We start from the raw sequence: 17,651 nt of genomic DNA on the forward strand, positions 1-17,651 counted from the left end.
AAGATGGCTTCACTGAGACGTTCTGATGTAATTAAGCAAAAGGGCAGGAAATTAAATGATAGGTATATGAAGATCTAATCTAGGGCTGGGAAAAAATATAAAAAATAATTGAATTTCAATTAATTCGATTCATCAATTTGGGTAAAAAATAATTCACAAGTTCAATTTGAATGTTTGATTAAAGATGGCAATTTTTCAATGCACCAAAAAGTCAAGACTTTGGTAAAAAGTTTTTCTAAATAGATAATGTAATTAATTCCACCACTTACTCATAAATGGACCCAAAACTTTTCACGGCCCAAACCACATCTATTGATTATTGCGGGATGCAATGGACTCTATTCAGAGGACTGTCCTCGCACGTGTAAGATTAGATCGGATAATTTCTTTTTAGTACAATTTCTTTTCTCCTCATTTCTTTCATAGACAGAAAGGTAAGTAAAAACAATCCCGACATTAATAAACCACTGCTGCAGTGGTGCTCGTTTTAAACATGCTTGTTCCTGTTGGTATATTGCCCTACTGCTTCGGGCGAAGCTAGAGTGCGAGTAGGGGTGTAAAATGAATGAGTTGGATTGAAATTGGAGATATTAAAATGGGTTAAAATAAAATTGAGTTGGGTCTTGACCCACTCAAGTTTACTTTGGGCTCAAATGTGTTAAAATGGGTTGGGTCTTGACCGCCCAGTTTGATTGGTTAATTTCAGTAATTTAACATATTGATATTTAACTTTTATAATTCCAATTTGAATTTCCACTCAAGAATTTTTGTTAAAACGGTAACAAATAGATAAATAAATTCTAAAAGATGTTAGATAGATAACAATTCATTCATTCAATATAGGAACATATCTTAAACAGGTTGAAATTTGAGATTGAATTGGCTCAGTTGAGTATTCTCTTCAAATGAGTCAGACTTGAATGAGTTGAGATTAAACTTAATTTAAATTATCTTGAGCCCAACCTTACAAATTCTGGACGGGTTCGTTTTTGACAACCCAAAGTGTGAGCTATGAATTTAGTCGAATTCAATAGTTTTAATTCAAATTTTGTATTTATCTTAATATTTTGTTGAATAGGTATAAAATGTTAATTTTAAATTTAATAAGTTTAAAAAAAATTAAAATTAAGAATTTATAAGCTTCAAATCTTGACTCGTGTTTTGATGGCCACATGTTTGTGGCCAAACAGATTTTGGAGCATTTATACGAAGTGCTCAAAAACTTCAAAATATTGTTTTGTTGCCTACATATTGCGTTTGTTATAGTGTTATGATTTATGTAGGTATGAAATTATATAGTTAGTTTGGTGATTGTTAGTTATTTAAAGTCATATCGAAAAAATTATTTTAGAAAAGTGAATCAAATCGAACTTATTTGATTTGGTGTTTGATATATATATTTCTCATAATGATAATCAAACAGATAATTTTCGATCAATTTTTAACTCTGATATCATTTGTTAGAATCAATCAATAAGACGAAATTCATCATATTTCTTAAATTTATTATTCTAAAATATCATTAAAAAAAATTATGACTAGTAATATTAGAAATAAGAAAAGAAAAACAATTCATTTTTACTAAAAATTGCTAGATAAAGATTCAATGGACAAAATATTTCATAACATTAGTAATTTAAATAACAATTGCTTTTTAAGGAAATTTACACAACAACTAGCTAAAGAAGGTCCCTAAATGTAGCTCATGTTGGAATTAGTCCTCTAATTTTTTAATTATCTTTTTTAATTAGTCTATTATTTTGTCTTAATTATGCAAGAAGAGAGTAATTTTTTCCCGCTCTTTATTCTTTGTGGTTTTTTTTGGGGGGGGGGGGGGGGGGGATTGTATATAATGATAAACTAATAATTCAAATTAAATGTTATATATAATCATACTTTGATTTAGTTGTGCCCTGTCGCAAACTGTTTGCTAGTCGCCTCTCTCCCTCAATCTCTCGCTCACCTTCCCTCTCTCGCTTCATCTCTCATTCACTCCCTCTCACTTTTATACAAACACAAATGTATAAAATGTGTTTGTGTTTGTATAAAGCGAGAGAAAATTGTATATATGCATATATTAATGTTCCTCTCTCTCCGCTCTCCCACTTCTCGCTCGCCATTCTCCCAGATCTCGCTCGCCTCTCTCTCAATCTCGCAAACCATCCTCGCCTCTTTCGCTTATACAAACAGAAACGAAATGTATAAATTGCGTTTGTATTTGTATAAAGCAAGAGAAAATTGTATATACACATGCAAATGCATATATCTTTTTCCTATACAATTTATAATTATATAATACAAATATTTTTATGTCCAATTTTCTTTTGTCTTTCTCTCTTTCTCGTTTTATACATACATAAATTATACAATTGATCTTTTGTATATAGTTGCTTTCTTTTATATATGTCTATCGATGTAACGACCTGTTTAGTCGTTTTGAGCAGCAGATTTTATTTCTGGAAAAACAGGCTGAGACGACGGAACCCACGACGGACAGTCATGAGCACGACGGACCGTCGAGGGGGTCTCGTTTCAAAACACTTAGAAATTCTGAAATTGGGTACTGAAAATCGACTCTCTGAACTTCGTGACGGAATGGCAGGACGGACTGTCACAGGTGTGACGGACTGTCACAGACTCTTTGGTGGAAATTGAGTCTCTGAACCTTGCGACGACCCGCAGGACTGACCGTCGCAGGCACGACGGGCCGTCACAGGTTGCGAAACCCAGTCTGGGTCGGATTTCTGTTAAGTAATTTAAGGGGTGTTTTGGACTATTCCGGCTTTAATTATAAAGTTAGTGGGTTTATGTTAATAAGTCTAATTAATTGGGGATTAAAAGAGGTAACCTTGAGTAAATTAGTGGGTTATTATTGACATCTTTTATTCTTAATTATATGCTAATTAGGGTAAAAGAAAGAGGATTTGAATAAGAAAAAGAAAAGAACAGAAAGAGAGAGAAGGAGAATCGATAGAGAGATAGACGAACGAAGAGGAAAAACAAAAGCTTGGAAAATTTGCTTGCTTGATCACGAATCTTCGGTGGAGGTAGGTTATGGTTTCTCTTACGATATTCGTAGTAAACTCTTAATAGCGAATAATATTTATTGATAATATTGTAAACGCTGCTATGTGCTTAATTGTATGCTTGCATGAATGTAATTATGTAATTGTGATTATATAAGCATGATGAAGTTATTGAATCCCAAATCTTGCAAAACCCTAATCTCTTTGTTAATGATGAGGCCTTGGTATAAAAGAAGGTGTGATGAACTAAAATAATGAGATTGATGATGTCTTGGTAAGAAAGAAGGCTTGATGAATTGATAGAAGGAGATTAGGGGATCGGGTGTCACGAACCGACAAGTAGATTTAGGGGATCGGGTGTCACGAACCGACACATAGATTTAGGGGATCGGGTGTCACGAACCGACACGTAGATTTAGGGGATCGGGTGTCACGAACCGACACGTAGATTTAGGGGATCGAAGTGTCACGTTCCGACACATAGTAGTAGGGGATCGGAGTGTCACGTACCGACACAAGAGGATTAATGAATATGAGGGATCGGAGTGTCACGTACCGACACAAGAGAAATAAAGATAATGAATCTTGAAAGATGTTAATATACTCAATCTAATGAACATAATTCCCAAAATGAGTATGGTATTGAGGCTTGAGTCCTCATGTGTGAACATGACGGTAATTGTTAATGATATAGTACTTGTTGTTGCTACATGTTGAGTATCATAGTTGATTTTATGATATTACTTGGTATATATTGATTTCTATTTTGAGTTGGCCGATGATATCTACTCAGTACCCGTGTTTTGTACTGACCCCTACTTTTATATTTTCTTCTTGTTTATTGGTGGAGTGCAGCAAACGTGCCGTCATCTTCGACTCAACAGTAACTCTAGTCAGTCTTCATTACTCCGGATATCAGGGTGAGCTAATGCTTCTAGCTTGGACTGGATCTTCCTCTTCATGTCTTGATGTCTTGAAGCTCCGGCATGGACTAGCTTTTATGTATTTTTAGCTTCTTAGAAACTCTTAGATTTAGTAATTTGAAGTAGATGTTCTTGTGATGATGACTTCCAGATTTTGATAGTTATTGATTTTATTAATGAGTTTAAGTCTTCCGCATTACTTTCTGTTGATATTATATTGAAATGTTAAGGTTTAGATTGGTTGGTTCGCTCACATAGGAGGATAAGTGTGGGTGCCAGTCGCGGCTCGGATTTAGGTCGTGACAATCGAATTATACAACTGATTTCTTTGTATATGCATAGCGAACTATACAACTGTTTTTCTTTTGTATATGTATAGCGAAATATACATATTTATGTTTGCTATGGAGTGCAATTAAGTAAAGTATATTTATAACATACAAATATAATTTTTATATTTGTTATATGTGAAAGTTACTTTTTTTTTTTTTTAAATTAGTCTTACCTGAAAAACAAAATGTCCTTTTACCATTGTGCAAAATAAATAAATTCTATGTCTTATAGTGAATTGTCTTTTTTTAACGTGAGAATTGAATTTGCAAGGCAAAATGGGTCAATTTACTCCTTGCGCGTGAGATATAGATGAGCCCTAGTCTAAAATCTTCCTTCGAGTGCCTCTATTTTGGCCCGATCTCAATTCTTTTTGGTGAAGTGTACTTACTTTCTTCGATGATTATGTAATCGAGGAATGATATATTCTTTTAGTTTTGATTTGTTCGTGTATTTTTTATTTGACATAATTATTCTAGAAAAGGTAACATAACAAAATGAAACGAAGTTATTATCACGTAGGATTGAGTATTATCTATTTTGGACATGCCGAATGGAGTAGTGATATATTTGAATCATTTAACTAATGTTTGGGATATTTTTGTATTGATAAGTATTACGGAGAGTAAAATAAATTCTTTTTGCATAGTAAATATGTGGATTTAGAGAAAACACATAAAATTCTCTTGATCTTTGGTCCGAAATCTTACTTTAGTATTTATTCTACTTGAGTGTTTAATTAAATATTCATTTTAACATCTTTGAAGTGAATTTTGTTCAACCCTCCGAACACTAGCCTAGTGCACGTGTTGATACATCTTTCTTCTGTGCGCAATCATCTTATTTACCTTGTAAATTTTTTTTATAAAAAAAACACTATTTTATCCTTCCAACTGTAATATCCGATCCATTATCTATTTGAAGAACAATCTTCACCATCAAAGAATCCTAATTTCCTCTTTTCCCTCACTATCTCAATCATCTGAAAATGACAAGTTACCAACCTTTTTTTTTTGTACTTGATAACTTTGTATTATATCACAAGACAATACATGGATTGTATTGAAATCTTATATACAAGAATACTCCCCACTTCACTTCTCTATGGTTAAATTCAATCTACAACATCAATAATAGAGATAGTGTCTGTAGATATTGAAATTTTGTGGAACTCTAGAAGATGCGTTCAATTTGAGTTTGGACTCTACAAATTATGTTCAATTCAGATTAGGATTCTTGGAGGCTACTCAACCCTAAACCCTAGTTTATGCCTATATAAAAGGGTACTAAATTTCCTTAAAAGGCATCTCGAAAATTTCATAAAGAGATCAAGATTTCGAATACTCCATAAATTGATGGATTATTCATAAAGAGAGGTCAAATCTAAATCATCCTAGTTCAAGAAATACACCACGAACAGCCCTCGAATCATGGATAAATCCTTGGAGAGCAGAATCAAGGGAACATTTATCAAAAAATGATTTTTGCAAAACCACCGACCACCTTCAAAAAATAATGGCATGAATGAGTCTTTTCTTTAACGGTAATGACATAAATGAGCCAAACTTTTTACTGATGACATAAATGAGCCTTTTTGAAAGTTCAATGGCATATTTGAGTCATTTCTCATATTTATATTGAACAGAACAAGGTGTTCTTCTTTTCATATTCTCTCACATAGAGTTATTATTTTCTACTAAATGTTTAAAAAGACGATGGAACATTTCTTGGGTAAAATTAAAAAAAATAATGTTAAAAAATAGGTAAAAGTTTAGGAAAGAATCAAAAGTACACCAATATTGCAAATATGAGAAACTATTAGTGCTTCATGTTAAAATTCAAGAATAACTTTGAATCTTAACGCAAAAATGAGGGATTATTTTGAGCCTACTCTTTATTTATGAAGTCAAAAAAGGGTGAAAACTAGTTGAAGGGCTATTCTTAGAGCCTGTTTGTCTCAGCTTAAAAGCTGGTCAAACTGACTTAAAAGCTGGTTTTTGACTTATTTAACTATTTGGCAATACTCAAAATAGTTTATTTTAAGTTTAAAAAAACTTATTTTAAGCCAAAAGTTAAAAGCTGGGGTAGGAGTGCTTTTTTTTTTTAGCTTATAAGTTGTTTTAAGTTGACCACATTTTTATGTTTTTTCCCTTAATATTTTTATACAATCTTCAAATTACCCATATAATCCTAACATTTCTTTCTTCTATTTTTCCCTTTTCACGTTTGACATAACAACTTCAGCACTTTTATCCAAACGCATAACTGCTTATTTTAAAAATAAGTTTCAACACTTTCAAAAGTACTTTTTTAAAGCTGCTTTTATTTAGCCCATCCAAACGGGCCCTTATTCAATATTGAAGAATAAGGACTATATTATCCAAGTTCAAACTTCAGGAAATATTTAGCCCTTTCTCTGTCACTTTAAATGACTTCTAATAATTTTATTTACTTTGTAAAAAATGCATTAATTTGAGTTACTTTATTTGAACAAAAATAATAAGTGACTTTATTAAATAATTTTACCAGATTGAATAACCATACGAAAAATCAAACTCCAATTAGTTAAGCTCATAATTCAATTCATGAGCTATAAGGAGTAACTCAGAGTAAATGTTGAGTTCTTAAAATGAAATACACTTAATCTTTATTGTATTCTAACTCTTTAACTTTCTACTATATAGTATCATAATATGAAATTATAAGATGTAATTAAAGTTTCGTTTGGACATGTAATGAAATTTTTGTGTTATATATTTTCTCATATTCTTAAAAATCTCATAAGTTGTAAAACTATTAAAATAATCAAATTATTTATTAAATCTTATCAAATAAACAAAAATTTATAAAATCGCATAATGAATTATTATAAAGCTATTTGTTTTCCACTTAAATAACTGTTTCATCAAACTTTAATTCAATAATAAAAAATTGAACATAAATTGTAGTGAATTAGACTTTAATATAACCCCCCTCCCCCCTACATAATAAGGACAATCTCTTCACGTTGAATTTACATTATTTTTCTATCATGTGACCGAGAACACAACCAACATTGTTACTTTGAACCATTTTTTGTCAACATCATCAGCAACTATATTTTCATAATCATAGACCATAAATATTTCATTACTCCTTGTCGCAAATAAATATATAATACTGCACAAGCTATGACAATTTTCACTGGTGTGTCAATATCATAATGGTTCATGCAATGTTTCAGTATTTTGAATCTATTTTTCCAAGCTACAAAAATTCATGGGGGCTGTTTTAACAAAATATATAAACTTGTTGATCAATTTTTGTGTTTAAAAAAATCTCAAACCATGATATGAAATTTCCATATAATTTTTCATTTCATAATTTTTGGAGAATATGATATTTCACGAAAATTAGCATGAAATCACATGTCCAAATGTTGATTTCATCTCACAATTTCATAACGTGATATGATATCGCATGATCAAATACCTACATAATAAAAAATGTTTCTTTCTAAAATCAATTAATGCAGTATGAACGATATTATAAATAAATTTGATCGAATAATACATATTGATAAATTTTCATTTCTTGATTACCATTGTGGATGGGGCTGAAATATTTTCTTGTTCCTCAAGTTAATTCGACCTAATTACTGTTTACTAGCCTCTATCCTTGCGAGTCACACTACTTCTACTAGTGAATGTTGACAATGTTATTATTTTATTCATCCTCTCCTTACACTAATTATTAATTTTATTTATCTTGTTTGACAAGATTTTTATTTATATGTAGTTTATTCAAGTGTGTTTTAAAAGACGGTATCGTGATGTGAGACGTTTTATACATATGAAATGAGATTTTAAGTTTTGAGATACAGAATGTAAGTCTTGTGGATCTATAGGGGCATAATTTTATTTATAATTAAATTATTTTATTAGTAAGAAAACAAGCAAAAATAAAACTTTCAATTATTTTACAAAATAAATTATAATAAATAACCTATAATATATATATAAAAAAAAGTATATTATGATTTCTATTCGAGAAAGATATTAATAATCAATAATGAAGAAAAAAATATTACAAATCATTACACTAATAATAATAAAAAAAACATGTTTTAAAGCAAAAATAGCTCCAAAAAAAAATTGCCCAGGGCTTACGTTTTTACGTTTGCACTCCAAATTCTAGACTTACGCACTATGAACTTACGTCTTCAATTTGTGCATAGTGCGTTTTTGTCAAGTCCCACCCGCCTCAAAACTCGCCCAAAAAATGTTTTTGAAAAAGCTAGTGAAATTTCTTCTATCTATATATAAAAATAATAATAATAATAATATTTCTGCCTTGTCGTCTTTCTTTTTCATCATTTTTTTTTATATATATAAAGTTTTATCTTGTGTGTAAGTAAGGGAAATAGAGGTAAAAAAAAAATGTCATGGTATTATATATAACCTTGAGAGATTCAAATTCAACCAAACCAAAATCCAAGAAGAAGAAGAATGAGTTTTCTAGCAGGAAGAGTAGCAGGAAAAGAAGGAGCTTTTTTCTTTGAAGAATCCAAACATGCCGTTACCCGTTTAGCCCAAAAGATCAACAAAAATCCAACTTCTTCTCCTTCCAATTCCACTTCTCTAAATCAAGAATCATCTTCCCCTGATGTTCTTCCTGAGATTCTTCGACATTCTTTACCTTCCAAGATTTTCCATTCTCCTTCCTCTGCAGATTCCTCACTCTCTAATACTTCCAAATGGGTTCTCCCTACTGATCCCAATACGACAAATTCCGTATCTCCAGATGCTCTTAATCCTCTCAGAGCTTATGTTTCTCTTCCACAAGTAACCTTTGGACCTAAAAGGTAACTTTACTGCTCTCTTTGATTGAAAGGGTACTGATTTTTTCTCTTTTCTTTTTGTTGTTTAGCTGAAATATGATTGAATTTTGGATGTTGGGTTTTAGCTAGTTTATGTATTCTAACTGAAGAATGGGTACTGAGTTTTGTTCTTCTTTTAGCTAATTAGGTGATTGAAAAAGATTGAATTTTTGATGTTGGGTTTAGCAAAATTTTAATTTTTGAACATCTTCAAATGGTGTACTAGGTTGTCTTTTTCATTTCTTATCTAAACGTTTCATATTCTTTGGAGTGAAAGAATTGATGGGAGATTACTTAGTTTGGCGAATTTGTGATTACAGATTGAAATTTTGTATGTTGGGGTTAAGTTTTGATGCACTTACAGAAAATGAAAAAGGGATTTATTAACATGACCAGTTTTTAAAATGGTTTGATTATCTTCTGTAATTTTGGTGAGGTGTTACCCTGGATATGTGACTTAAGACTATTTGACAATCAAGTGTGAGTATGGACTATGGTACTGATTTAGCATGGTGTAAGTGAAGGTTTCATCTGTATTAGGCAATGTCAACTCTCTGTGTTGGATAACATTGTGGGATTGTAACTAATATGAAAATGTGCTTTTAATTGCTTCAGCATTCAATAGTTAGTTAGGGTGTATGAAGTAAACCTCTCTATCTTCTTTGATTATATACATCTTCTTTTGACGATCACATTGGTAATATCTTCTCCAGGTGGCAGTTGCCAGATACAGAAAACTCTGTACAAGCCTCAACGGCAAATGACTTGCGTCGCGATAAATACACACCGATTAATCCTGAAAAACTTAAAGCTGCAGCTGTGGGGATGTCTCAAAGTAAGCCAAAACCTTTACATGTTTGGTTCCATTTTGTTAGAATTCCTCTCCCCCAAAACCAAATGTAATTGCTTTTGGATTAGAAAACTCATGTAGAGTTTTCAGAAATCAAATGAAAATATTTTACAGAATTATAAAAATATATCGATAATTAATGTTCTCTCAAGAAATTCGACAAACATACTATAAGTTTTATGTTCTATAGGCTGAGGTATAGTCATTTTAAGCCATACCTACCGTATTATAAAATTCTTGATCTGGAAGTATTTCCAGAAAGTAGTAAATCTGAGAAATTTTACATTCAACACGATATACCTCGGAAACCACCCAAATATGATATTAAGTGATATTGCTTTTGGATCCTTATTGTTTATAGTTCTGTTCAATGTAGTTGCAAAGGCATTTGCTATTGCCACTGCTCTTGTCTTAGGTGGTTCCGCCTTGACGTTTGGCTTGGCAGCATCCAAGCTAGAGTTGCACAATGTAAGCATAATCTTTCTTTCTCTTTTGATTTACCTTATGGATGTTTGAATCTCTACTGCTAAACTTAATTTCCGCTAAACATTACAATGAGGTAAGATCACATATGGGAGTAACACTCAATCCTTTGCTTTTGAGATGGAAGAGTACCTGATATCAATGGAGGATGGTGATATTATGATTTTTTTTTTTGGTTAGTGGGTTGACACGCAAGAAGAGGAATTTTGACGTCTACATAACTACATTTCTGCTTTAGTCGTGTTCAGTTGAGGAATTTGTCTGTTTGATTTTAGTTTATAGACAGTTTTAGTTAGATAAAGAGTGTTGCTTAGTTATCCACTGTTCTATGCTTCTGATTTATGTAATATGTGGATGATGCTGATGTTGCGCAGCCTGATGATATCCGGACGAAAGGGAAGGACATGGTTCAGCCAAGATTGGAAACATTCAAAGAACAGCTGAATCCTTTAAGGATTTGGGTAAGCAAATGTTCAACTATTCTTCAATATTTGCTTCTATCGTTATCTAATGAATGGTAGCCTCTATTCTCAGGCTGAAGAGAAGTCGAAAAAATGGCATTTGGAGAAAAAAGAACACATTAAAGAGAAGCCTTTGATAAAAGAGCTCTCTAAAATATTAGGTGCCAAGTCGTCAAACTAATGTCGATGCAGTTTATTGCAGATAGCTATGCATTCATCAGAATATTTTGTTTTCTTCTCTCTCACTGTGTAATTTTGAATAATATGATCTGTCAGCAGTTAGTATTTTCTATGTATCCTGCAGTACTACATTTTCTCTGTAAATTGCTGTGTTTTCTATGACGAATAAAAAAACATTTGATGAACATGTAACTAGAATACACATGTTTACAATAATTGATCATCTTTGGTTCAGATTCATAGAGCATAATCATCTGGGAAACCAAAAGTTATATGGCATTGTGAAAGCAAGAACATGAATACTCAAAAGCAAAAAGTTGCCCAATTAGCATAAATAACTTCATTTTCAGCAGCGGAAGTCTCTCAATCTTCCATTAACCACATACAAGGATTGTAGCAAGGGACATTTATCAAGAGATCACTATTGATCAACGAGTTCCCAGGAAAATTTAAGCGAATTAGTACAGTACAAATATGATTCTTGATCAGGGCTTTCTTCCTTTCAAGGAAGAGATAAGGTTTGTGTACTCCTGGGATTACACACTGGGTATGTTGTTGTAATATGATTCTCGATCAGGCTTCTCTTCCTTTTAAGGAAGAGGTAAGGTATGTGTACTTGTGGGGTTACACTGGATATGTTGTTGTAATATGATTCTCGATCAGGCTTCTCTTCCTTTTAAGGAAGAGGTAAGATATGCGTACTTCTGGGGTTACACTGGGTAAGTTGTTGTAATATGATTCTTGATCAGGAGATCCTAACCACAGATATATTGCAACTCAAGATGAGGCAAAGTTCTTATTCATCAATATGATTCTTGATCAGCTTTTACAGGCTTGTCATCATACATCCAGCTTCACATGTAATCCAATATATAGAAACAGGCACCTAACGGGGGCAGGGGCAGATACAGGAAGAGGAGAGTTATAAAATCAAAATAGAAATAGGCACCTAAATTTGCAATGTTCCCAATATTTGTATAAATTAAGATTCATCTTTTGGTAGACTCATTAAGATTCATGTTTTGGTAGACTCTGCAATATTCAGTTATAACTCATGCATGAGGCCACACAAATTGCATTCAGTAGACACAACCCAGTCTAGTGCACAAACTTTTATAAATAGCAAGTTGTCACATTAAATAGAGAAGGTTTCTGGCTTTTACAAAAAGGATAGTGATCTCCCAGTGCTATACAATAAGATAACACATACAACAATGCCAGTGCTACTATGCAAGAAAATGTGTACCTCCTCATACTGCATCAAGGTCAGCTATTTATCTCTTCCTGCGCTTTGACTCCACCTGGCAACAGGAATAGTGGCAGTTTAGCTAAAATGCTTGTCAGTTACAGATAACTTACAGTCAAGAGTACAAAAGAGAGCTTAAATTAATGGGATAGCAGTATCATGAAGCAATCACCTTCAGGAACCCCCCACAGCTTTGGTTCAATAAAGGTACGTACATTGCAGGTCACGAGCTCAAATTCAGGCTTACAGTGAGAAGGTCCTTTGTTTTTGTTAAGTCAAAGAATACAGTGGAGAGGCACCTTTATCCACCGATATTCAAAGCTGGAAACAGAGAATTTTCTCGGTTTACAAATATAAAACAATGTGATCCCCTTCATGACACACAGAAAGATGTGAAGGGATACATATGCGGCCTTTTAAATCTCCTATCTATTCATTAGAAGAGAATTTCAATAAATAGCTCAACATATGACTATTCAGCCACTCATGCGCAACTTATCTCTCCCCCTCAAACCATATCAACTACTTCTAACTCTCGTTCGCCCATAACACCACAACTACAACCCATTCTGTCAATTTATCAAACATTCACGCCATTTAGTTTTCCTATTAACAACCACCCCCCACTTCTCTTACAAAAATGTCGCTGCATAATCTACTCTTCTTCCCACTGAATTCTTGCATGAAATACCATGGCAGAGAGAAAATATCGACACCAATTACCTCAAAACACAATATCTTGACAAACAGAAGTCTCATAGATATAGCAAAGGATCTAAATCCAAAACCAACTTCGACAAGCATTGGTGCACGATCTCCGTGCCAAACAGGGTTAAAGGGGTCTGGCCCACGTGTTCTGCATGTGATCATGATTACTTTTCTCCAAAAATTATTGACATACAAATTTCCTTAGGTCTTTCATCTATAAAAGAATGGGTAGTCCTTTCACTTGAGAACAAGTATAGGATTTCTGCTTAGCTCCTCTTATACAAAAGCCTACATTGTTAACTTACCTTCAAAAATTATCAAAGCCTACATGGTTTTATGTGAGGAAAATTTTAAGTTTAAGAAATGAAAGTAATATGCAACGGTCTAGACAGCACAGAAAATTAGAACAATATGTAGGAATTCATCTTTGATATTTAACCTTAGCAACAATAGTTTGTTGTATCTTTTATAAAGACCTTCACAATAATTTACATCATCTTCAAAGGATAAAAAGGAAGGTGACACCCAAGAGGCTATCTGAACTCCTTTATATCTCAAATATATTATCCCACACATTCTAAAAGAATTAGATGAAGTACTCACGAGCTATATGGAAAACCAAATGACCTGACATCATATTAAAGTAAGAAAGTGGAGTTCTGCACCTTAGCAGTGGACATATGGTTAGTGAAGCAACAATTACAGAATACTCCCAGATTATTTTAACATGTAATTGTTCAACTTTTGCTTTCGAATTGCTCCAAATATGTCATTTTTTCCTAAATGAATAACTTCGTTCCAACCTTATTAAATGTGTCTCCAATACCTTCAACACTAAATGACAAAAATCCAAATACTAAGAGTATCAAGCAACTATTATAATGTGAGCATTTTCAGTCACAAGCTTGGATAAAGAAGGATTGAGGTAGCTTCATGACCAGCCGAACAATAGTCTAGCTATGATAATCCTCTATATTGAAGTTAATGAACTAAGTTTTTGGACTCTTCAGTTTCAATGCCACACCCGTGTCGGATTCTTAAAAATACTACTTTTGGAGAATCCAACATGCACCTATTGACATTTTTGAAAAGTCTGAGCAACATAGGTAATGATCCTATAGCGACTAGTTTTCTTTATGTTGGTAAAAAGACTCTTAACCTACTGAGATTCCACTCAACTAATGTCATCTGTTCCCAGTGAAAGTAGTTCCAAACTCGACTGAAGCCAATGTAAGAGTGAGTAATTCGAGTTCTCCTACTAGGTAAATATGAAGACCGTATCTGAAGAAAGATACAGTTCAGCAGGGACTTAAATCATATTTTCCAAGCTGACTTATAGTCCTATAACTTCCAACATTCTCCATCCCCAGGTCATCCATGCTTTGCACTTTTGTATGCTTTCCCTTGTGGAACCTCAGAGAGATTGAAACAAGCTTAACTTTGTCATTAGTCATTGATTATATCAGTAGCCCAGTACATCAATTTACATCAGATGAGCAGGTAACATCATGACTTTGGAGATACCCTTCCACTAGCCTGCCTTTCTCCTTCCCTTAGGGGTCGTTGGGATAAGTTATACCAAACATGTCAACCAAACAAAACACCAAACTTTTATCCCAGGACTATTTTTTTAATCCCAAGACTATATATTCTTATCCCTCACATCAAACGACCCCTTATGGTTAGAATCTGATATATTAGATATAACCAAACTAAACATGCACCACTTTCAGAAGCGCGACCTTCTCCTTCCATAATGATCCTAAATGTCACGCTACACATGAGAACATAGTGCAAAAAGTTCACCCTTTCTATCACAAACAACAACAGTCTGTTGACTAACTTGAGATACAATACTTGCAGATATTACTAATAATATCATGTAAAAGTTTACCAGGTGAGTGTACAGAGTTTTTACCTTTGCTTCATCAGGTGGTGAAACATGAAATGAGTTCAAAGGACGTTTGGTTTCATCTTCTGAGGAACAGTCAGAACACAAGAAATGCTCTAATGTCTTTGCTTCATCAATGGACATACCCATACAAGAGGGATGAAACCTGCAATAGAATTGCAGGATAAATGAAAAGATTTTTTATAGATACGGTTATCAACTAATCGTAATTTAGAAAATTAGGGTAAACTAAAAACTCCATGACTCAGGTTTCCTGATTAAAGATGCTGAAGAGTGTAGCCATTTTACCCAAATTCAATGGAGACAATTACAGACACGGGAAGATTTTACATTTCTTAATGCATACTTTAGACTTATGAAGACTCTTCCTTCTTAAGTTATATACCAAGATAGGTACTTTTGTACTTCTAATAAAAGTTTCCAGTTCTCATCACAGATTTCATTCTAAAGAAACTTAGTTTATCAACCAACGTTGAGATAATAGCTTGATATGGGATGTAAGTAATTGGACATATAACTAAAAATCATAGATGAACCTTTATTATCCCTGGTTGACATAGTAATATAATGTGGATAGTGGACACTAAAAAGGCAGGACAACTTAATAATCCACTTTAAGAAGATAAACTCTGCATGGATGAACTAATTAAACTTGCTGCATTTGCTGATAAAAAAGAGAAGCGGGAAACATGACACAATTCATTTGTTGCCTTTTCAAGCTATGTGCCCTTTGAAGTTGACTGAACATTAATTTGTCCTTACATCACGCTTGATCTAAACTGAAAGTAATTACACATTTGAAGATATCCATTTGTTTTAACTAAAACATTAAATGGATAGACACTTGTGAATTTCCATGCATAGAAGTAGAAAAGGCATGCAAATGCGTAAAGAAGATGAATTTGTGGACATTTGGAGGCATACCAGTCTTTGCATCCTTCACATTGTACCATGAGATCATCAGGGTTGTAGGGCATCTCACACTTACAATACCTTCAAAATCAAAACATCCCAAAGTATCCAGGTTTTAGTAAACACTACAAAACATAACTTTCAACTTCCACTGAGAAAAGGATGAAGTAGCATCGAGTTAAGCAGCAAAGCTATTAGAAACTCACACAGCAACACGGTCAGGAGTAAACCCCCCTGTGGCAGCTTTGTACTCGAACCTGCTAAAATAATCCTCAGGGGCCACATTCTCCAATTTGGTGTAGTTCTTAAAAGAGTGCACTATGCACTTCCCTTCGATGGTGTGTGCACTCTGCACATCAAAGTGATCTGACAAGAACAGCTCTTTGGCCCCATGGAACTGTCTGCGACCACCAATAGACTCCTCAGGTCGGTAATACCATCTAACTCTGACCTTCACATTATTCCGGTGATCAGCCTCTAGCTTCTCTACTTTTGCCACGTATGGAGGTTTATCAGAATCAGATGGTCTCATCAATACACAATCACCAGCTGAGACAGAAAATTCAAAAGATATATTCTTCAGCTAGTGACCTCCAACAATTCAACACTTAAACAATTCAAATGCTGCTGGCAAAGAGAACCTAACAGCCCAAAGCTCATCAAAGTCCTTTAGAACCACAATACAAGAAATGTACTTGCTAACTTTTTTTTTTTTTATTGTTTGAGTGAATTAGGACATCTACACAAAAATTGTAGAAACATTAGAGCAAAAGTTAAAGAATCACCAAATAATATAGGAAGACAAAACCCAATGAGCTATACAAATGATGGTACTCTAATAGACAACCAATAATACAAATCATAGAAGGAAAAAAAGGAGTAGTACTTCAATGAGCCAAAATAAACAGCTAGTAACACCAAAAAGATACCATCTTTATCCTACAAACACACAACAAAATAATTACCAAAACCAAAATTGATCAAATAAAGAAATGAAATAAACACAAGTACAATCATAGAAGCAAAAAGAGCTGTATTACGTCTAACAACTTTGTTGGTGCCCTTGATACTGTAAGAATCAAGGTCTTTCTTTCCAGGTTTAGTCTTAGCCATCAATCTTTAAACTCAGTCCTTCAAGAATGGTAAACAAAACCCAGAAATTTCTATTGGTTCACAAGAAAGACTCAATCTTTAAGCTCAATCTTAAAGAATGAAAAAAAAAAAAAAAACCAGAAACTTCTATTGGTTTACAAGAAAGACTCAATCTTTTCTGTCTCCACTTTTTTTAAGAAAATGTTAAATAAAACCATGTGGTGATGACAACAGTAAAAACAGGAAATGGGTAAGAATTGGACAACTCTAACTCCCTCAGTAAAAGAAAAGGGGCAAAAACCCTAGTTGCTGGAAAATGGGGGGCTGAGAGTGGAGCAAGGTAGGGGGAGGGGTCCTATTGAAGGAGCTTATCAAATTTCACCCCTATTTTTCACTTCAAAATTTATTTAAAGCAACTTTCGCATATAGTTTGTATAACTTCATATTTATACAATTTCGATCCATGTCATTTGTATAAATCATTAGTAGTATTTTGTTTATATAAATTTTTTACAGTTTCTCAATTTAATTTTATATGTTTATATATCTGTATAAAATTTAAATTTGTATATAATTAAGTGGAAATAATATCAAATTTCTCTTTCGTTTATAATTATATAATTTGTGTTTGTATAAAGCGACAATAAGAGAAAGATAAAATATAAATGGC

At 33.1% G+C, this 17,651-nt stretch overlaps 2 protein-coding genes across 6 annotated transcripts; one reads left to right on the forward strand and one right to left on the reverse strand.

The window, feature by feature from the left end:
* The first annotated feature begins 8,577 nt into the window (after positions 1-8,577).
* On the forward strand, positions 8,578-11,327 carry LOC101247442 (uncharacterized). 2 transcript variants are annotated; one of them, XM_004243482.5, is made up of 5 exons: positions 8,578-9,122; positions 9,851-9,972; positions 10,364-10,455; positions 10,845-10,931; positions 11,005-11,327. In XM_004243482.5, the coding sequence occupies exons 1-5, from the start codon at positions 8,767-8,769 to the stop codon at positions 11,110-11,112; spliced, it is 765 nt and encodes a 254-aa protein (XP_004243530.1). In that variant the 5' UTR covers positions 8,578-8,766; the 3' UTR covers positions 11,113-11,327. The 2 variants fall into 2 exon arrangements, with proteins under 2 accessions (XP_004243530.1, XP_010323857.1); XM_010325555.4 differs by having other exon boundaries at positions 8,634-9,122; positions 10,349-10,455.
* An 87-nt stretch (positions 11,328-11,414) lies between these two features.
* On the reverse strand, positions 11,415-17,402 carry LOC101247139 (chromatin remodeling protein EBS-like). Of its 4 annotated transcripts, none has more exons than XM_010325554.4 (7): positions 16,930-17,365; positions 16,776-16,828; positions 16,096-16,438; positions 15,902-15,970; positions 14,984-15,122; positions 12,358-12,412; positions 11,415-11,997 (listed from the first exon to the last, which is right to left on the reverse strand). In XM_010325554.4, exons 3-6 carry the CDS (start codon positions 16,419-16,421, stop codon positions 12,386-12,388), a joined length of 561 nt encoding a protein of 186 aa, XP_010323856.1. In that variant the 5' UTR covers positions 16,422-16,438; positions 16,776-16,828; positions 16,930-17,365; the 3' UTR covers positions 11,415-11,997; positions 12,358-12,385. The 4 variants fall into 4 exon arrangements, 2 of the variants coding, with proteins under 2 accessions (XP_010323856.1, XP_004243529.1); XR_011210795.1 differs by having other exon boundaries at positions 11,915-11,997; positions 12,530-15,122; positions 16,930-17,161; XM_004243481.5 differs by lacking the exon at positions 16,776-16,828 and having other exon boundaries at positions 16,930-17,402.
* Between the last annotated feature and the right edge of the window lie 249 nt (positions 17,403-17,651).

Source organism: Solanum lycopersicum, chromosome 7 (genome assembly GCF_036512215.1).
Source record: "Solanum lycopersicum chromosome 7, SLM_r2.1".
Classification (NCBI taxonomy): Eukaryota; Viridiplantae; Streptophyta; class Magnoliopsida; order Solanales; family Solanaceae; genus Solanum; species Solanum lycopersicum.